The sequence below is a fragment of the Spermophilus citellus genome (genome assembly GCF_964194105.1).
Source record: "Spermophilus citellus genome assembly, chromosome: 2".
Taxonomy (NCBI): Eukaryota; Metazoa; Chordata; class Mammalia; order Rodentia; family Sciuridae; genus Spermophilus; species Spermophilus citellus.
Window position 1 is genome coordinate 245,023,189 of NC_138183.1, and position 22,166 is coordinate 245,045,354.

At 37.8% G+C, this 22,166-nt stretch overlaps 1 protein-coding gene across 1 annotated transcript; it reads right to left on the reverse strand.

Annotated features, from left to right (window-relative positions):
• Positions 1-1,325: 1,325 nt before the first annotated feature.
• TCN1 (transcobalamin 1) lies at positions 1,326-13,080 on the reverse strand. The gene is made up of 9 exons (XM_081282301.1): positions 12,972-13,080; positions 10,440-10,607; positions 9,442-9,582; positions 8,415-8,567; positions 6,622-6,809; positions 4,087-4,273; positions 2,886-3,069; positions 1,568-1,686; positions 1,326-1,402 (listed from the first exon to the last, which is right to left on the reverse strand). The coding sequence occupies exons 1-9, from the start codon at positions 13,048-13,050 to the stop codon at positions 1,341-1,343; spliced, it is 1,281 nt and encodes a 426-aa protein (XP_081138427.1). The 5' UTR covers positions 13,051-13,080; the 3' UTR covers positions 1,326-1,340.
• Between the last annotated feature and the right edge of the window lie 9,086 nt (positions 13,081-22,166).

Below are 22,166 nucleotides of genomic sequence, written 5' to 3' on the forward strand. Positions count from 1 at the left end.
GTAGCAAGAGGATAGAATCCACTGCAGTCTAATAATGGGGACATGTGTCCCACTTGCTCCAAGGAATCTCCAAGTTTTCTCCATTATGAACACCATAGCTACCAACTCCTGAAAAGAGGACAGGGGAGAGTTGAACTGAGAGTTGAGAATCAGTATCAGAAAGTGGTATGTAGGAATAGGGTTCAGCCTCTGTCTATGAAGCAGGGTCGCAGGTGGAAGAGAGGAAGATTATCATGAAGAAAGTATGAGGAGTAATTTAAAATATTTTGATTCTACCTGAGGATATCTTTCTTCTGGGAGTTACTTGAAATGGGCTATTTGTGTGATATGTGAAGCACCTTCCATATCTTTTTTTTAAAAAGTTTTATTTGTTCTTATTAGTTATATATGACAGTAGACTGAAGCCTTTTGACATCTTAAAGGTACTTCTGGCTCCTGGCTGTATCTGTATACCACTCAGGTACTTGGTATAGAGTACAATTCAGTTCATGCTGCCTAGACACCTTTCACCCCCTTTAAAAAATTTTTTTTTTTAATTTGGTGGAAATGGACATCAGAGGTGATTTTTTTCCTCCTCTTCCTCTCTCCTGCTATTCTCTTTCCACTACTGATCAGATGTGATTTTTTTCATGCATATTTAACATGAATACTAGGGTGAATTTATGGGGAACTAAATGGAAAATAAATGTGGGGGAAGAACAAATGGAACCAAGGGAGACAAACAGAGGAGGTGATAGTATTGTTCCTCAAACTACGGACTGATTTCTCCTGTATGTTTCCTTTTCCACACAAGTTTTTCTCTCTACTCACTGCCTGTATGAAGTCAATGACACCTGGGTTCCTCCCTTGCTTTCTTCAGAGAGATGTCTCCTTGTGAGCTTTTCATTATTCTCATGGTTGCTGCTACAACTTTAGACCCTAGAACTTTTTTTAATAATTTTTTTTAGTTGTTGATGGACCTTTATTTTATTCATTTATTTATATGTTGTGCTGAGAATCAAACATAGTGCCTCATACATGTGAGGCAAATGTTCTACCATTGAGCCACAACCCCAGCCCTAGATGTAGACTTTAATTTTCCCCAATTGCCAAAGATCCTCCAGATAGTTGGGGAAGCTTGAGCAGAACCTAGCTTATTGGACATGTGGTCTAATCTATTCTTCTTTAGGTGATCATCCCTGTAATAACTTATAAAATCCTTTTGAAAATTAACTGATTAGAACATGCTCTTCTTGTACAGACATTGATCTTTTATTGAATTGGAGGGGGGAGAGTTGGGCTAATTTCTGCATAGAATTCCACTCCGAAAGGTGCATTCATAAGAGGAAAGTCTGGGCTTATCAGTATTTGCTCCAACGAACCTCCAAGTTTTCTCCATTATGAACAACATAGCTACCAACTCCTGAAAAGAGGAAGAAAGAGAGGTCAAAAGATTTGACCACTGAATCACCATTGGATGCCATCTTGCCCAACACTTTGGCCCATTTCCAACAAAAGCTTATGCCCTCCCACCTGAGAACTTTGGGCATTTATACTCCATGGATCTTCTTGGTACATCTCTTCTTACCTTGGCTCAGTGATTTGCCTCCACTCAGAAGTTCCCAGTAGGTTCTCTTATTGTTGTTGGCATACAGACCCTGGACAGAAGTAATGTAGGGGCCCCATGCACTCTGCTCCATTGTGAAACTGTGGGGACAGTGAATGAGTTATAAGAATTTAGAATTTTCAAAGGAGACCCTTTAATGTTTTTAAGTATAACTTGGAGATGTAACCCAAAATACAGATTTCCTGGCCCTATACTCAGATTATTTGATTCTTAGGTCTGGGCTGGGGACCAGGAAGCTGCAGGTTTTATCAAAAGTCCAGGGATTCTGATGCAGGCACTTCACACTCTGTCAAAGTGGCAATGTGATGCCCATGGCTCTGTCTTCCCCCACTGCCATTATACACACTTTGCAATTAACTTCTTCAACCTTCCACCCTGGAATAGTACCTGTTGAAGATACTGGAGCAGTAGAAGAAAGTGTTAACCTCATGTTAACCTCAAGGCACTGCAAATTAGTGGGTTTTCTTTTAGAAAAGACAATCAGGAAGGAAGGATTGATATTTCATGTGATGTGTATTACAAAATGACAAGGTTGTTATCTATTTCACATTCCTTAGTCATATTTCATTATCTGCTTGGAAGCTCTTGAAATCAGTCTTTTAAATATATTTATTATATATGTATATATATTACATATATATATACACACACACACAATTATTCAGATTTTCTCTACAGCACATGTTAGACACAATAAATAACTTTCAACTAGATTTAAGGAGTCAAATAAATCATACTTTTCAGGGGCACAAATATCTTAAATTTGCTATTTGACCTCTCTAGGCTAGGGAACCTTAATTTAGGGGTCCATACATCTCCTGAAAAGGGGAAATGGAGAGACTTAAGTGCATTTGTGAAATTACCAATTGAAATGTCAATTTTTTTGGTGTTAATTTTTCTGAGATGAGCTTTCATTACATTCATCTGATTTTCAAAGGAGTCATTGATTCAAAAGTAGTTAAGAACCACTCTTCTAGACCCAGATGTCTGATATAAAAGGTTCTATTTATTCAAGTTTTGCTGAAAAAAGAAAGAATCCTGGGATTAATTCATTCATTAAATGAACATTAACTTAATACATATTATGTGCTTTGAGGTGAAATAATCTTCCTAGCATATAAGAGGTATTTTTAAACCCTGCTGTGAGGTATAGATGGATAACAAAAGTACCAGTACAGAAGTGTCTTAAATACACTTTATATTCAGGTGCAGATATATTCTTAACGAGTCTTTCAAAATTACAGTAAATACATTAGCATTAGGTTATGGTCAGACATACCAAAATGCCGTTGAATTCTGTTTTTGAGCTTCTTCCATCACATCTAGGAAGACTGAACCATTTGGCACGGTGATATCGATAGGATATGTTTCATTGATTACCACAGAGTAATGGACGAGGATGGATGAGGATGACTTAGAAGGTGTGTTAGATTCAGGTGCATCATTGGAAATGTTGAATTTATCTGACAGAGACAGAAAAGCAGAGATAGATATGCAGAAGAATAAATATGGTGTCAGAGTTTGCATACCATTCTACCCCTGTCTAAGGACTCCTTTCCTTTCTACAGAGATGAATTTGCTACAAGGAGCAAATGTCATCAAGGGGAAGATCTCTCATGTGACTAAACAGAAATGAAAACAGAGACTACCCACCCTGTGAATGCTGGCATTGGGCTCAACTCCCAGCTGTTTAAACAATTCAGTTGGCTTAATGCCTGTTTTCCACAGACAGTCCTGATTTTTTTTCCCCTTTGGTACAGAATCCAGCAATGCTTATCTTCCCTCTTTTTATTTCTTAATATTTACTAAGAACATATTAAGTGCCAGCCATTGCAATAATCATTTTACATGAATTAGCTCAATCAGTTCTCACAAAACCTGTGTGAGGTAGTGTTACCATTTTCTACATTAGAAATTACTTTAGCTTAGAGGTTAAACATTTGCCCAATGCCCCTAAATCCGTAAGTGGCTGTACCAGGAATGAAGGGAGATAGAAGAAAATGACTCCTTTCTACCTTATTTCAAAATAATCTGTTTGAATAAATAATTCATACTACATTTGTCTAAGAATACTGCCATATTCTTTCCAACCATGTATTTTTTCACAGAGGAATAATGGAAATTATTGTGTGAATAATGAAAAGTCAGAAATATAATATTCACCTTCTATACTTCGTTTAGAATGGGAATGATGCTTTGTCTAGGATGGGAATTTCTGTATCTACAATCAGAAAACATCTCTTTGAAGACAGACATCACTTATCTATGTTTCGATCAAGAATAAGGTCTGCCACCCTGAGAACAAGTCCTCAGGTGGTTGTAATTCCTGATGATGTAATGAGAACTGAATTCTGTCTAGAAACTTCTATGGCTTAGAGGCTTATCCTCTCACTTTCAGTCCCTAAAGACTCCTGCCTCTCACATCCTTTGGGTGTTAGGCTGAAAGGCAAAAGAGTTTACCCTTCCTTCAGTGCTTATACCTAAATCAGAGTCACAAGGAAAGTTTGTAACATTCAAGTAGGTCTTTCCCATCAGGGGAGGTAAGATCTGGGCCGCAGCAGTTGGATTATTGAACATTCCCCGAGAAATTTCCTTGAATATTGTATTCAGAGTTTGTTGGCAATTCCATTCACTTTCTTCATAATACTTTGATGACACAAAGAGGGCCTAGTGAGAAAGAAAGAAAGAGTTAGAGACACTTCAAATAGGGTGGAAGGTGGCACCTAACTAATTCAGTAAGAATTTACTAAACATTGACAACATAGGAAGCACCTTGGATAATTAAGTTATCTTTCCCACTATATGGAAGGTTACAGACTAGTTTTGAGTGCAGGGGAATTGTGTAATGCAAGCTACAATGATTCCATTGAAAATAGACTTTCTCTGCCATATTCACTCCTGTATTTTAGCTCTAGAGTAATACCTATCATAAAGATGCACTCAATAAACATAATCAACAAACTATTGTAAAAGGTGCCCTAAATGAATGCCCTAAGAGAAGTGTCTAGTGACATTGTCTTTCAAAAATGGAGAGGGTTTCACATATATGTAGTGAGTCTGAGGAAAACTTCATTGGAGGAGGTGGTATTGGAGGTGAGCCTTGGCAGCTTGGCAGTATGAGGCATGTTGGAAGGAGGAAAGAGGAGGGGACTCTGAGCTGAGGGAGCAGCATGAGCAAAGGCCTAAGGTAGGAATGGGGAGCACATGGCCTTGAAATGATGAGAGTGTTTGCATTTTGACCAGTCCCCAAGGGATGCTTCTGAAAGTCCTCTCACCCGACGGCAGGCTGGCAAATAACTATTCATCCTAATGACTCTGCATTTTTCCCTTCAAAACTTCTTTTTTTTTTTCTATTCTTGTATCTACCACTTAGAGTTCAGTAAGTCAATGAAAGAATGTAGAGAAAGTGCCAGACCTTGAGGAATGTGTGTATGACAGTATAGGTACTGAGTGAGTTTTGAGAACAACTGTTGAGGTCCATCCCCATCCATAACACTTTCTGGCTTTGTAAAATTTGGCAAGTTTACTGACACTCTGACTCATGTTCCTGTTTAGGATAATCCTTTCCTCATGATGTTATGTGCATTAATTTATTTAATAGGACACAACAAATACTGACACTATTTACTACTACTATCACTACTAATGCAGCAGTAACATAATTTGGAAGAAAGATGAACACACAAAACAACAACAGTATGTGGTAAAGTGTGAAATTACATGTGATATAACAAGATAGGTTGTAGCAAAATTTCTAATTTCATAAAGAAATTGTAGTTAGGAAAAGCTTCATAAGAGCATTGGATATGAAAAGGTAAAGATTGAAGGTGAAAAGAATATATTTCAGATGGTGTTGGGAAATCATGTAAGAAAAATAGTGTAGGAAACATACTCCTCTTCCTCCTCCTCCTCCTGCTACTATACACACACATCAGATACAGCACTAATCTCTAGGTTATATAAAGAACTCAAAAAACTTGACACCAAAAAAATAAGTAATCCAATCAATAAATGGGCCAAGGACCCGAACAGACACTTCTCAGAAGAGGATATACGATCAATCAACAAATATATGAAAAAATGTTTATCACCACTAGCAATTAGAGAAATGCAAATCAAAACTACTCTAAGATTTCATCTCACTCCAGTCAGAATGGCAGCTATTATGCATGCAAACAACAGTAAGTGTTGGCAAGGATGTGGGGAAAAAGATACACTCATACACTGCTGTTGGGGCTGCAATTTGGTGCAGCCAATATGGAAAGCAGTATGGAGATTTCTTGGAAAATTGGGAATGGAACCACCATTTGACCCAGCTGTTCCTCTCCTCAGTCTATACCCAAAAGGACTTAAAAACAGCATACTACAGGGACACAGCCGAATCAATGTTTATAGCAGCACAATTCACGATAGCTAAATTGTGGAACCAACCTAGATGCCCTTCAATAGATGAATGGATAAAAAAATGTGGCATATATACACAATGGAATATTACTCAGCAGTTAAAGAGAATAAAATCATGGCGTTTGTAGGTAAATGGATGGAGTTAGAGAAGATAATGCTAAGTGAAGTTAGCCAATCTCAAAAAACCAAATGCCAAATGTTTTCTCTGATATAAGGAGGCTGATTCATAGTCAGGTAGGGAGGGGGAGTGTGGGAGGAATAAATGGACTCTGGTAGGGCAGAAGGGTGGGAGGGCAAGGGAGGAGGTATGGGGTTAACAGTGATGGTGGAATATGATGGATATTATTATCCAAAGTACATGTATGAAGACACAAATTGGTGTGAATATACTTTGTATATAACCAGAGATATGAAAATTCGTGCTCTATATGTGTAATAAGAATTGTAATGTATACCACTGTCATATAAATAAAAAAGTATTAAAAAAGAAATAATAAGAATAATAGTAATAATAATAATATCATCATCATCTTAGGGGTCAATAATAAGGGATCAAGGTATTGTTCTCTGTGACTCCCTTTTCTGTCTCCTATTTTTACCCTCTGACTTACCTGCATAGCTACTCCTGTACTAAATGTGTTTCCAATGAGACCATTTTCTTTTTTCTCAGACAGAATTTTTTTTACCAGGAACCTTATACACTCATCAATTTTTGTTAAATTCTTTTCTGCTTTGATCTGCTCATTTGTTAGACTCCTGTTCACACATGTCAGAGCCAGGACAGCCATTGCACCAGTATCTGTCAGGGAACAAAACATTGGGAATGTTTTGACCAACCATTCCAGTTTGTCTTAGACCAAGGGATTTCTGGGGAGATAGGACTTAGAGTCAGCTAAATGGACAAATTTGGAAAAACCAGAATGTTTGGTCATTCGGATTTATGACAGCAGAGAAGGATTTCAAGATATGGCTGATCGTCTTTCTAGGACTATGCACTCAAATTTATTTCAAGATTTCTTCCCTATGTTGAGTTGTCATGTGCACATATATAACATATTATGTTATAGCCATAAAACCATATATGGATTTGTAAGTCCATATTCATGAACAGTTTTCCATTTTTGTTTTATTTTACTGGTGCATCATAACTATACAAAATCTTGGGATTTGTTGTGATATATTCATACATGCACATAACATAATTTGATCAATTTCATTGCCCAGTACTTCCCTTATCCCTCCACTCTTCCCTCTGCCTAATCTCTATACTCTACTGATCTCCCGTCTATTTTCAGCCATTGCACCAATATCTGTCAGGGAACAAAACGTTGGTGATAGGTTGACCAACCATTCCAGTTTGTCTTGGACGGAGGGATTTCCAGGAATGCAGGATTTTATTGCCCAGAACCTCCCCATTTCCTCTGTTCTTCCCCTTCCCATCCTTATCTCTACTCTACTGATCTCCCTTTCATTTTTATGAAATCCTCTCCCTGCTTTTTTCTTTCTAGCTTTCACTTTTAGATCTTGATTACTCTCATCTTTTTAAATCTTTCTTCAACTTTTCAACCACATTGGTAAGGGAATTGAGAAAATCCAGGATAATAAAACACACAAAAAAAAAATCTTTGTGTGTTCCTAATCAGTCCATTACACTGAATAAAAATGGCAGTTAACAGAACTGTTCCCCAGTAAATCCCCTCAAGGGACAGGATGAGGCAAAAGACGGGAAGAAGGAAGGATAAGGACTCTTTCTTTGATGCTTGATTGCTCCTTGGTATGGCACCTTCTCTCTCTTACAAGAAATATGGGAAGTCTCACATTCTGTCCAGAAATACTGACTGGTGTTTTGCTTTGACCTTTTGGATGAAGATGAGCCCATGTATCTGGATCCATAGGAGCTGAGTACCAATACTAGTTATCTAGAGGAGACTTCTTTTGGATGATTAAACTGACACAGTGGGAAATTGGTTCTTCTCTTTTACTTGATCAAAATATTGGACTTTTCCCTAGGAGAGGTTGTATTGTTCAAGTCAACCAACATGTCCACATTGTCTCAGTAAATTAGAGAAAGAGGCAGTGTTAAATTAAATGACTTGCCTTGAATTTTATTTCTTAAACCCTATGCTTTCTAAAATATTTTGTATGTATATTCTCATGTTCCATCCTTATTTTACAGATTTTAATATTAAGCCGCACTAGGAGCCAGGTCTTTTTATGGTACCACACATCTGGAAAGAGGCTTAACTGCCAACCATTATCCATGATTCCCCCCCAAAAATATTCTCTTCTGAGGGTAAAGAAGATAGGAAAAAATATGATTAATGTTGGTACAAAACCCCAAAGGGCAAGAACTACTGGTGATTGTATCCTCGGAGCCAAGGGAATTGGGTTAAGTGACACTCACCTACTGAGAACTGACCACCCAAATAATAGTTTTTTGTATGATTGAATAATTCAGCAACTTTGGTGGTTGAGTAGTTCCCATTGAAGAGACACAAAGTCAAAACGTCCAGGCTGATCTGGTAGAAGTTGGTCAGTGGATTGCCATCGTGTGTTTCTGGCAAAAAGAAAAGGATAAATATTTACTCATGGTACTGGGGTATATACTCCTTTCAACATACTCCTACTTTCTTTATTGTCATTCTGTATATTTAAAGAGAGGTAAATAAGAGAAGGTAGAGATCCCTCATAGGATGAGCAAACCCAAGAAATTTAAAGACTTTTAAAGGCCACCAAATCTGACTTAACTCCTTTCATTTTAAATCTGAGGAGAGCCAACAGTGAAGAGATTAAAGGACTATCCCGATATTCAGCTGGTTACAGAGTTACGACTAGAACATAGGTTTCCTACCTCTAAGCCTCTTGCACTTGTAACAGTAAGCTGAGAGGCTTGGGTTGGAGGCACTTCAAAGACGGTGGGATTGGAGGAAGTTAATAAATAATAGGATATATATTAGGTGGGAGTTAAAAAAAATAATGCATTTCACTAGTAGCCACCACTGTCAACCCGTTTTTCCCAGTGATAAAGTACTTTGGCCACTTTTAGCTCTTATATTAATTTTGTATGCTTTGTTACTTACAACTCAGTGTCCTGTGTTGTTCAGCTGTTTCTGGTGTTACTCATTATTTGTCTAAAAGCCAAGCTCCTGGAGGACTAAAGAATTGTGTGTGTGTGTGTGTGTGTGTGTGTGTGTGTGTGTGTGAAGGAGACCTTGACATAGGTATGGCAATGCTCAGTTGAACACAGTTTGAAAAGAAAAAAAATACAGGTTGCACAGTGAAAGAGGGAAGAGGTGGAAGTGACCTGCAAGGATGCCACAGGATGAATCGGATGAAGAGGAAGGAGGACACAATGGAGGGACATTATTCAGTTCTGAATCAGTGGAGGAGAAGTCAAATTTGTTGAGGGTTTCTGAACATTTGATTCTTACTCATATTTTCAATTTCATCTTGGAATTTTTTTTCTAGACGACTGAGCAGATTTTCTTTATATGTAAAGTTTTCACCAGTGGGATGACATGCTTCCAAAGCCAGTATAATCACAGCAAGCTGTCCCGAGCTTAAATTTAGATCTGAAAAGAAAAGTATTCAAGTTTAACAAGACACATGCTTGTGATTTTTTTTTTTGCTTCCTGTCTTCCTTGTGGCTTATATTGCTTATAACTTCCTTTTCTCCATTCTACTGTACACTGAAATTTTTATTGTTCTCTTTTTTTTAATCCCCAAAGCAGAGCCTTCTAAGGCTCTGCTGTATCAGTGCAAGCTAGGTCTTAGTCTTTTTTCATGAAATAATGGGATCTTTTTCATGAAATAATGGGATTTTTTGAAATCATGCAATATTTACAAAAGATGAAAAAAAGATAAGAAAAATAGATATATACTAAAACCTTTGGATTTTCTATCTTCATATTGCCATCTTGCGAGGACAGTAATAATTGATTTTTATGTTCTGTCTTATAGAGTATCAAAACTCTCAGACTTCTCTTATAATAATATGAAGAGGAAAGCGTAGCTTCATTTCCCCCTTATATCAACTCAAAACCTGAGGCTCAGTATTAATGTGACTAGCTCAAGGATAATCCTGGACTTGAACCCACTTCAAATTTTTATTGTTCCACAGATGCTGCTCTACTGTGAGCTTTTTTGTTTGTGGTTCATATCCTTATGTGTAAACTCATCTAGTTTACAACACCATATTAAGAGTCTATATATTTTGCTTTCCTTTGTGGTTATAAAGGATCCAAAGAAGCATGACCTAGCTCTAGAGTGAGTGGATTTGATGCTGCTAGGCACTGTCACTTCAGGTTTTATACAGCTGGGACTAATGCATCAGAGGTACTTTGGACACATAATTTTTAGGATTTGTTGGAGATAATCTCTTTAGATAGGTAGATCATTTCTTAAATATTTCCTAGAATATAATACTCACCTTTCCCTTCCGTAGTTCTTTGGACTTGTTGTTTTAGGGCTTGGTTCTGAATTCCAACAAGGCTGAGGGACAACAGGACATTTGCAGATTGGGTTTTGCTTGTGTATTCTGAATTGATCATTGTATTCAACAGATGTTTCAGATAAGAGTAGTTTTCTTCATTGACCTCTGTAGTACAGAAAGGAAGAAATAATGTGGCAATACTATTATGAGGTAGATTAGTATGGCTTCATTTCCCCTTTACATTAACTAAAAATGAAGGTTCCATATTGACATAACTGGACCAAGCCTTGATGGGAACTTGAACCCAATCCAAATTTCTGTTGTTCCGTGGTCGATTCTCTAACATCAACTTTCTCAGCTGTGGTCCACAACCCCCTTTGGTTCTGAACTTAGCAAACTTATGTAACATTATTAATGCTCATAAAACATTAAGACTTCAAACAAGGGTTATATTAAAATATTTACTAATAGTTATGGCCCAGACCAAAGTCAATCCAGTAGTTACTAGCTGTTGGTGAAATAATACAGAGGTGGGTCTGGAGCCCTCCTCCACTTCATTACTTCTGTGACAAGTAGCATTGTAGTATTTCAGTATTTTAACAGCTTGTGAATCAGGTACTGGCATATCAGTCCTGCCTGGGATATCTAGTATCATTCCCTGGAGAAATATCCTTAAAGAAATTTTCATAATTGGAAGGTTAACTGAAACTAGAATACATTTCTTCTGACTCCTATCTATTGCTCTTTCTATTTTTTCTATCTAGTTTCTTCTCTTTCTTCTAACTTTATTGGGTTAATCCTGAGAACATTCATTCTAAGGCAAAAATTCTATTACATTGATGATTGACCCCCAAGTTGCATTATCTGATTGCCCAACTGGCCAGGCATCAAGATCATTACTTAGCAGCACACTCCCTTTGGAATGTCCTCTAGGTTTAGCCTACAATATCCCCCAAATTACAGTGGAGAACATGAAAGGAAGTTCATTTTACTGTGGAGGTAAAAGAGAATCGAGAGGCCCCAAAGATCTGGAGGAAAATAAGTAGAGTTAATTGCCACCTAAAACATAAGACATTTTGTTTACAATATTGAGAAATATCCCCAAATTCTTCCCATCTCCATATAGTCTCATGGGTTGGTAAGACAGTGAGAAGAAAACTAGTCCTGTGTTCAGCACCTTTTGATGGTCTCTTTGCTCCTTAATTTATGACTATGGGTAAGTTATGTAACTTTCCTGACCCTTGGTTTCTTCATTTAAAAATTGTGGATATTAACACATGGTAAAATGCTCCATATGTTTCTATTTACAGTGCAACTGGAGTTCCTATTGTCATACTTAGAGACAAGAGATGTGATTTCTCTTGCACATTTTGTTCACTGTAATAAACACTCAAGAAGATCTGAATGGAGTGATTGTAGGAAGGTCACAGTTTGTTGCAGGCATAATAGGACAATTGTGAATCATATTTCTGAGGTTTGTGGAAGCATCCAGTTCAGCAGATTTTCTGGCATTAAAGCAGACTTTTTAGTTCCTGTTCAACAACTCTAATCAACTTCCTTGACCACTAAAGACAAATTTAATTATTCTTTGCAATGAATTGAACTTCAAAGCTTCCCCGGAAGTCTCCTATTCTCTGGATCCGGTAGGGAAACTGACAGTACAGGAAGAAAAATGTGAGTTGGAAGATTCTGTGTTTTAGCCTTGGCTTGAATACAAGTCTGTCTCCAGTGGTGTTGATCTCCTCTTGCTGGCTAGAGTACCAGGAGTATGTAGCTGCAGATGGCACAATCTAGTCATCTTTGGATTTGTTTAAAGCTAAATTCTAGAATACAGATTCATAAAAGAGAAATCATACACCTGAGGTCTACTCCAGACTTCAAGAGATCAAGTGTTTCAACAATTGTCCTTCATTATCCTCCACTTAAGGGGTCAAACTAGACCCATGCCTGGATTTCCTTTCTCCCACTTTACTTTTTTTTAATAGAACTTTGCAGTCTCCGGAACTAATACTCAGAGATGATGAGGTTCTAACCTATGTCCTATAGAAAGAATGGAAGGACACCGGAAGATATGCAGCTTGAAATATCTAAACATAAACAATGACAAGAGAGAAGACTCATTGTTTGAAAGAGCTTATCATCATTATTTTTTTCCTGTGAGTTACAAAGGTTTAAACCAAAGCCATGGGTTGAACTGCAGAAATAGATTGCACTTCAAAATCAGAAGATCACTTTCTATGATCCTGATAAGTTTCTGGGATCATGAATTTTCCATCACTGGAAATGAACAAAGTAGAGAGTTACTTGGTAGGGGTATTGTGGTAGAGAGGATTGGAGCTTAGGAAGAACAGGCAGTTTAATACAGAATCTATGATTCCTCTTGTGGCATTTTTCTCATCATTTTTTAATTACCCTTTCCACATAGACCTGATATAGGGTCTTTTCTTAGTTAACTCTACATAGAGTGCTCTGATAATAGCTTTCAGAAAACTATCACACTGGAATAATTTTAGCTGAAATTGTACTTACCACAGATCTTGCATAGTTGGCTTGGAATAAGAGAAAACAGTAGGAGCCCCACTAAGGGCAGCTGGTATGAATGCCTCATCTCTCCAGCAGAGTACTGGAAAACTGAGGACTTGGCTGGATGATGGGCAGAGGGCAAAGAGAGCTCCTTCTCCAGTTGTCTCAGCCCCTCTCACTCAAGCAAATACTGAGAAATGTCAGGAGGTGTGGTCAAGTAATGTGACAAATCAGGAAGAAGACTTGAAAGGTATGGTCAGGGAGAATGAGGAAATATTTTTTTTGTTTCCTGTTCTACACCTTCAGGATTCACATTATTACTTGTTTTCAGTCTGATGGACATAAATCAGTCCTTTACATTCGACTTAGTTTTCATTATCATCGTTTCCACTCTACTTTGGTTTTGTTTGATTTATTTTTCCTGAGAAATCAGATTTGATGGGACAAGGGCATATAGCATAAAAAAAGAAAGTAGAAATCGTAAGTCAAAAATTGGAGCAGGCAAGATTAGGGAAGCAGGGTTATGAGGCAGTCTTTGGTATGGTGGTTTTAAGCTAAGATTTTCTCTTAGGGTTCATGATGTCCAGAGAGTTTCTTTGCCCAAGAGGAAAACCAGAGAGATATACATCAAATGTCAATTTCATCCTGCCAAAAAATTGCTACATATTATATGCTATATGTGAGTTGTGTTGCCTGTTGTAGTTCTTTTAAGCACTATTGGAGAATATTGTCAATCTACTTCCTCATGACTTGTGACATCATTGGCATTGTATCTCTGTGTTTTAGTCAGATTTTGTGTTGCAGGGACCAAAAGGCCTGACAACATAGAGGATAAAAAGTTTATTTTGGCTCACAGTTTCAGAGGTTCAGTTGGTGGTCAGCTGAGCCTGAAGCTCTGGACCCAAAGTATATCGTCAATTTGAATTGTCAACTTGATTGGATTAAGAGATGCCTAGGATTATAAGTGTGTTAATGGAGGTGTGTCCAAGAATGATTGGCATGTGGGATAGCCACCTGAAATTGAGACCCTCCCTAAGCATGGGCAGCACTGACCAATAGGATGATGGTTTGGGTGGAATAAAAGTTGGAAGAACAAGGAAGCAGCAGCAGATGCAAGCTTAATTCTTCTTGAATGGGTTCTTGGTTGCTGCTGCAATTGTCTGAGGATACTGGACTCTCCCTTCTTCACTCTTGTAAAGCAGGCTCTGCCAGTGATTCTCCAGAAGCCTTTGGTCTGGGACTAGGGTAGCACTGTTGATCCCTCTTGTTCTGGGGCTTCAGCCTCTTGGATTGCGTAGCTACTGTTTCTCCCAGCTCTCTTCAATGTGAAGATGGCCATTGTAGACCATCCAGCTTCTGGTCATGTAAGCCAACCTACTTAGTCCCCCTTTTATAATTATACTTCCTGTTGATTCTGTTCCTCTAGAGAACCCTAACACAAGGTAAGGCAGAAAATCATGGAGGAAGGACGTGATGGAGGAAAGCAGGTAAGGGCATGAAGGCTAGGAAGCTGAGAGAAGTGCTTTGCAAAGTTATGTTGCCAGTGACCTAACTCTTCCAGCTATACCTCACCTGCAAGTAATCACCCAGTTAATCCATATCAGTGGATTAACCCACTGATTATGTGATAGTTCTCACAATCGAACCATTTCAACCCTGAACATTCCTGCATTGTCACACATGAGCTCTTGGGGGACAGCTCATGTCCCACTGTAACACTCTGATGGTTAACGTTCTGTGTCAACTTGACTGGCCATGGGGAGCCTGGATGAAACATTATTTCTGATGTGCCTGTGAGGGTATAGCCATATAAGATTAGAAGGGACTTCTCACTTCTCCTGGGAAGTCCTTGGATTGATTTATACCATTGGATTCTCTGGTTCTCAGGACTTCAGACTGAGATTGAATTATAACACTTGCTTTCCTGGGTCTGCAGCTTGCAGACAGCAGACTGTGGTACTTCTTAGACTCCTTAATTGTATGAATCAGTTCCTCATTCATTCATTCTGTCCCTCTGTCTCTCTCTCTCTCTCTCTTTCCCCTACTGTTTCTGTGGAGAACACTGACAATACAATTTCTTTGTATAGCACATGGTCCAATCCATAGAAGACATTCAGGAGACACACATTGAATGTAAGGTTTCACATGGGAGCTGGGGAATATTAAGACTAGGCAAATATGCAAAGATTCAAGGCCTAGGTTTCTCAAAAGTGACACTGTTGACATTTTGGGCCAAATAATTCCTTGTTGTGTAAGGTTTTCCTGTGCCTTGAATGTTATTTATCAGTATCTTTGGCAGGTAAAAACTATCCCTCATCCCAATAGTCATGACAAAAGATGCCTCCATGGTTCCTGGGAATTTGCCCTCTGCTCCCCCTGCCCCAAGATGGGAACTATTCTTCAGGTTTCTAAGAAGTTTAGGTTTTGTGTGGGGATAATCTCATACTTATCTTTAATATATAGTTTGACCTCCACCATGCATAGGATCATTGTCCCTTTCTTACTAGCTCACCTAAATTTATCAGTATAGACTGATTTCTACAAAGTGTGGGACAAATGGCATCATCCTTTTTTTTAATTGTCTCATCTAAATTTATCAATCTACTTTGGCCTTTACCGCATTTAGGGCCAATGATATTGCCCTCCCCTTTTTTTTACTCTTATTCCACTCACGTCCTCACTTCTGACCATATTCAGATAACTTTCCAAGATTCACTACAAACACTTCCTTCCATTACCCTCAGTTCCTTGGTCTCTCTTATTATCTAATGGTGTAAGTGGAGGCACATGTAGTGCAGACCCATGTAAAAAGTATAAATTAATTGAAAAAAACTGTTAAACAAGATAAGTTTTGCCCTCCTATTTGGACAACCAACTTTCATGATGAGCCGGAAAGGTGGATTTTAATTTAGAATTCCAGAGTTCTACTCTGGGACATTGTGGTAAGAACCAGCAATGGTCACCACTCAAATCCTTTCCCTTGTCCATGGATGTGGCTAAATCCATTCTCTCTAATCCCACTCTCACTTGCATTGTATGGGGCCTGCCCGTGCAGATGTGTCCAAGTTGCATCCATATTTCCAGCAGACAACTGTCCCTGGGCAGCCACTGGGCCCAGGGCTACACACACCTGGGAGGACAGACTCAGTGGGGCTCAGGCAGGCCTTGTGTGTAAGTTCAGGGCTATTTGGGCAGTGAATTCAGGGGGATTGAGATCTTGGTGGCATGTTCCTGTGGCCCAGCACACTTCTTTCCCCCAGAAAAGGGCACAGTGGAGAAGGCCAGAGTGAAGCTGTATAAAGTGTGAGTTCCTGAGCAGAGCTCCTTCCTTCCCAGACCTGAGGGTGATAGAACACGGCATGCAGCAAACTGATTTGTCTCATCTTTTTCTCTTTTCCCCCTGGTATAATGTATAAGTGTGCAGAGGAAGCAGAAGTAGGAGGGAGGTATGAAATGGTGCATTGGGTGAAGGGATTTCTGGAAACTCGGTCAACATCATGAGAGTTGGACTGCTTTCTGTTTTTTTTTTTTTCTTTTTAAAAAGTCATTGGAGATCCTTAAAACTATGATTATTAGAAAAGAGAGCAAAAATGTTTTGCTAAGTTTGTCTCATTTAAGGAGAAATGTATGATAGGAAATAGGATTTGGTCTTATTTTACCTTCTTTAATCCATCAGAGATGTCATTTAATGAGTGATCCCTAGACACATCATATCTCTTATTTAAAATCACAAACTTTAAATAAATGGAGACTGAATGAGTTAGCATCTGCATATCAGAAAACATTCAACTTTTGTTTTTTGGGGGGATTGGCTTATTTCCCTTAGCATAATATTCTCTACCTCTACCCATTTACTGGCAAATGCCATAATTTCATTATTTTTTAAGGCTGAGTAATATTCCATCATATATTCATTTATCTGTTGAAGGCCACCTAGTTTGGTTCCATAGTTTAGTTATTGTGAGTTGAACTTCTACAAATATGGATATGGCTGCATCACTGTAATATTCTGATTTTTAAGTCCTTTCAGTATAAACCGAGAAGTGGGATAGCTGGGTCAAACGGTGGTTCCATTCCAGGTTTTCTGAGGAATCACCATACCACTTTCCATACTGGTTGCACCAATTTGCATTCCCATTAGCTATGTGTAAGTGTCACACTATTTATAGTCCACCAACAATGTATGAGTGTACCTTTTCCCCACAGCCTCGCCAACACTTATTGTTGTCTATAGTCTTGATAATTGACATTCCGATGGGGAGTGAGATGAAATCTTAAGAGTAGTTTTGTTTGCATTTCTCTAATTGCTAAAGATTTTGAACATTTTTTCATATAGTTTTTGATAGATTTTATTTCTTCTTCTGTGAAGTGTCTGTTCAGTTCCTCTTAGCCCATTTACTAATTGGGTTATTTGATTTTTTAGTGTTAAGCTTTTTGAGTTCTTTATATATCCTGGAGATTAATGCTCTATCTGAGGTGAATGTGGAAAGATTTTCTTCCATTTTGTAGGCTCTCTCTTCATGTTATTGATTGATCACTTTGCTGAGAAGGAGCATTTTAGTTTGAATCCATCACATTTATTGATTCTTTTTTTCTCTTAAAGAAAGAGTGAGAAAGAGAGAGAGAGAGAGAGAGAGAGAGAGAGAGAGAGAGAGAGAGAGAGAGAGAGAGAGAGAGAGAGAAATTTTTAAAAATATTTCGGCGGATACAACATCTTTGTTTGTATGTGGTGCTGAGGATCGAACCCCAGCTGCAGGCATGCCAGGCGAGCGCGCTACCGCTTGAGCCACATCCCCAGCCCACATTTATTGATTCTTAATTGTACTTCTTGTGCTTTAGAAGTCATGTTAACGAAGTCAGGTCCTAAGCTGGCATGATGAAGATTTGGGCCTACTTTTCTTCTATTAGGCTCAGGGTCTCTGCTCTAGTGCCTAACTCTTTGATCCACTTTGAGTTGATTTTTTTGTGCAGGGTGAGAGATAGAGGTTTAATTTCATTTTGTTACATATGGATTTCATTTTTCTAGTATAATTTGTTGAAGAGGCTACCTTTTCTCCAATGTATGTTTTTGGCATGTTTGTCTAGTATGAGATAACTATATTTATGTGGGTTTGTCTCTGTGTCTTCTATTTTGTACCCTTGGTCTACATTTCTATTTCGGTGCTAATATCATGCCATTTTTGTTACTGTTGCTCTGTAGTATAGTTTAAGGTCTGGTATTGTGATGCCTCCTGCTTCACTCTTCTTGCTAAGGACTGCTTTGGTTATTCTGGGTCTATTATTTTTCCAAATGAATTTCATGATTGCTTTTTCTAGTTCTATGAAGAATGTTATTGGGGTTTTAATAGGAATTGCACTAAATTTGAATAGTAGTATGTCCATTTTAACAATATTAATTCTGCCTATCCAAGAGCATGGGAGATCTTTCTGTCTTCTAAGGTCTTCTTTAATTTCTTTCTTAGTTTTCTGTAGTTTCCCTTGTAGAGGGCTTTCACATATTTTGTTAGATTCCCAAGTATTTTATTTTTTGTGGCTATTGAGAATGGGGTAGTTTTCCTAATTTCTCTTGCAGTGGATTCATCACTTATGTATAGGAATGCATTTGATTTATGGGTATTGATTTTATGTCCTGCTACTTTGCTGGATTCCTTTATTAGTTCTAGAAGTTTCCTGGTGGATTTTTTTTGGATATTCTAAATATAGAATCATGTCTTTGGCAAATAGTGATAGTTTGAGTTCTTCCTTTCCTATTCATATCCCTTTAATTTTTTTTTCATTTGTCTGATTGCTGTGGCTAGAGTTTTAAGGACTATGTTGAATAGAAGTGGTGAAAGAGGGAATGCCTGTCTTGTTCCAATTTTTAGAGGGGATGCTTTCAATGTTTCTCCATTTAGAATGATATTGTCCTTGGGCTTAGCATAGATAGCTTTTCTAGTGTTGAGATACGTTCCTTTATCCCTAGTTTTACTAGTGTTTTGAACATGGAGGGGTGCTGTATTTTGTCAAATGCTTTTTCTGCATCTATTAAGATAATCATATGATTCTTGTCTTTAAGTCTATTGATGTGATGAATTATATTATTGATTTCTGTATGTTGAACCATCCTTGCATCCCTGGGATGAACCCCACTTGAACGTGCTGCACTATCTTTTTTAAAAAATGTATATACTTTGGAATACAAACTTTATTTGGATGAAATAAAATTTAATTACAGATAAAGTGATTAATAACCATAAGTTTGTGTTTGGTATAGTTATATATTAACAAACTGGAAAAACCAGGATAAACATGCTGTTTTTTTTTAGTAAAATATCAACATATCAGATAAAAAGAAGGTAAAAGTAATAGTAGAGCAAGTGAAAAGAAAACCTACATTTATGTTGAGTTTTACAGCCAGGAAGTTTTATAGACAAGGTAATTAATTAGCTATGTAAATATAATAATAAACATTTATTGGGCATCTACTTTGTTGCACTATCTTTTTAATATCTTTTATTTGATTTGCCAGAATTTTATTGAGAATATTTGTATCTATGTTAATTAGGGATATTGGTTCTGAAGTTTTCTTCCTTTGATGTGTCTCTGTCTGGTTTTGGTATCCGGGTGATACTAGCCTCATAGAATGAGTTTGGAAGTGTTCCCTCCTTTTGCATTTCATGGTATAATTTTAGAAGTATTGATGTCAGTTCTTCTTTGAAGGTCGTGTAGAACTCAGCTGAGAATCTCTTTTTGAAAATTTACTCTAATTTGTTATACATGACAGTGGAATGTATTTCAATTCATAGTACACATATAGAGCACAATTTTTCATGTCTCTGGTTGTTCACAAAATAGAGTCACACCATTCATATCTTCACAGGTGTACTCAGGGTAATGATGTCCATCTCTTTCTACCCCATACCCCCTCCCTCTCCCTCCTTCCCTTTCTCATCCCTTTTCCCTATCTAAAGTTCCTCCCTTTCTCCCATGCTCCCCCTCCCATCTCCATAATGGATCAGCATCCTCATATCAGAGAAAACATTTGGAATTTGTTTTTTTAGGATTGGCTTACTTCACTTAGCATAGTATTTTCCAACTCCACTCATTTACCTGCAAATGCCATGATTTTATTCTCTTTTAATGCTGAGTAATATTCCATTGTGTATATATACCACAGTTTCTTTATCCATTTATCTACCGAAGGGCATCTAGCTTGGTTTCACAATTTAGATATTGTGAATTGTGCTGCTATAAACATTGATATGGCTGTATCACTGTAGTATGCTGTTTTTAAGTCCTTAGGATATAAAACAAGGAATGGTATAGCTGGGTCAAATGGTGGTTCCATTCCCAGTTTTCCAAGGAAACTCCATACTGCTTTTCATATTGGTTGTACCAATTTGCAATCCTACCAGCTATGTGTGAGTGTGCCTTTTCCCCCACATCCTCGCCAACACTTATTGTTTGTATTCTTAATAGCTGCCATTCTGACTGGAGTGAGATGAAATCTTAGTTTTGACTTGCGTTTCTCTAATAACTAGAGATGTCGAACATTTTTTTTATATATTTTTTGATTGATTGTATATCGTCTTCTTAGAAGTGTCTGTTCAATTCAGATTGGGTTGTTTGTTTTATTGCTGTCAAGTTTTTTGAGTTCTTTATGTACACTAGAGATTAGTGTTGTATCTGATGTGTGTGTGGTAAAAATTTTGCTCCCATTCTGTAGGTTCTCTATGCACCTCTTCTTTTGCTGAGAAGAAGTTTTTCAGTTAATGGTCAACAAATATATGAAAAAATGTTCAACATCTCTAGAAATCAGGGAAATACAAATCAAAATTACCCTGAGATTTCATCTCATTTCAGTTAGAATGACAGTCTTCAAGAAGAAAAATAATATTAAACCCTGGTGAGGATGTGGGGCAAAGGTACTCACGCATACATTGTCAGTGGGCTGCAAAGTACAACCACTCTGGAAATCGTTATAGAGGTTCCTGAAAAGACTAGGCATGGAACCACCACATGACCAGCTCTCCCACTCCTCAGTATTTATCCAAAAGGACTAAAATCAATATACTGCAGTAATACAGGCACATCAATGTTTATTGCAGCACAATTCACAATAGCTAAGTTATGAAATCAGACTAGGGATCTTTCAACATGCAAATAGATGAAGAAAATGTTGTATATTACACAATGACGTTTAACTCAGCCATGAAGAATGAAGTTATGCCAATTGTGGGTAAATTGATAAAAGTGGATAACATCCTGCTAAACGAACTAAATCAGACTCAAAATAAAGGACCAAATATTTTTTCTCATATGTGGAAACAGAGAGCAAGAGAGATAGAAAAGAATAAACAAAGAAAAGGAGGGAATCTCATAAAAATAAATGAAAGGGAAACCAATAGAGGAAGGGAATTGGGGTCAAGAGGCGGGGAGGAGGGAAGAGCATGTGAAAATACTGGGGAATGAAATCTCCCAACTGTGCTATGTCCATGAATGAACAGTGAATCTGCATATATGTAATTATAATACACTAATTAAAAATAACCATAATAGAAGGGAGATAAGTAGAGTAGAGCAAGCAGATCTGGGGAGAGAGGAAGGGAGAGAAGAGTAGGTACTGGGGGATGAGATTGATCAAATTATGTCATGTGCATGTATAGTGATGGTATAAACAATCTCACTATTATATATGACTGTAATGCACCATTTAATTCATATAAATACATAAATATCACGTTCAAAAACTGCTGAGTAACATGACGTACTTCAACCTGAAAAGATCTTTTGTCCCATTGGGTTTATTCAGCCCTCCATTGTAATATGCAAAGGAACTGCTGGAAAAATTCCTGTGGTGTGTGTTGTATTCCAATGAGTCTAGTTGACCAGCTGGTTTGCAGTTCACCTTCCAAGGAAAACAAGTAAAACATTTGGAAAATGGAGCTCAGCTTCCTCTGACATCTGCAATAATGTGGGTTTGTACAGTCCCTCTGCAGATCTGTGTCATTTGATCAGTGTCTGGTTTGGTTTCAAATGACTCCAGCTAAGCCTGAAAATTTACACAATGTTTGCCACCCCTATGCTTAAGTGATGCAAGAGTGTGAAAGTTCAGGTTTGCTGCTTGAATCCGAGACGAATTTGGAGGCAGGGTTTAATGCGGGAGCTCTTTTGGAGGTCCTGTGGAGGCTAGGACTGTGCCTTCAGTAGGTAGCTTTCATG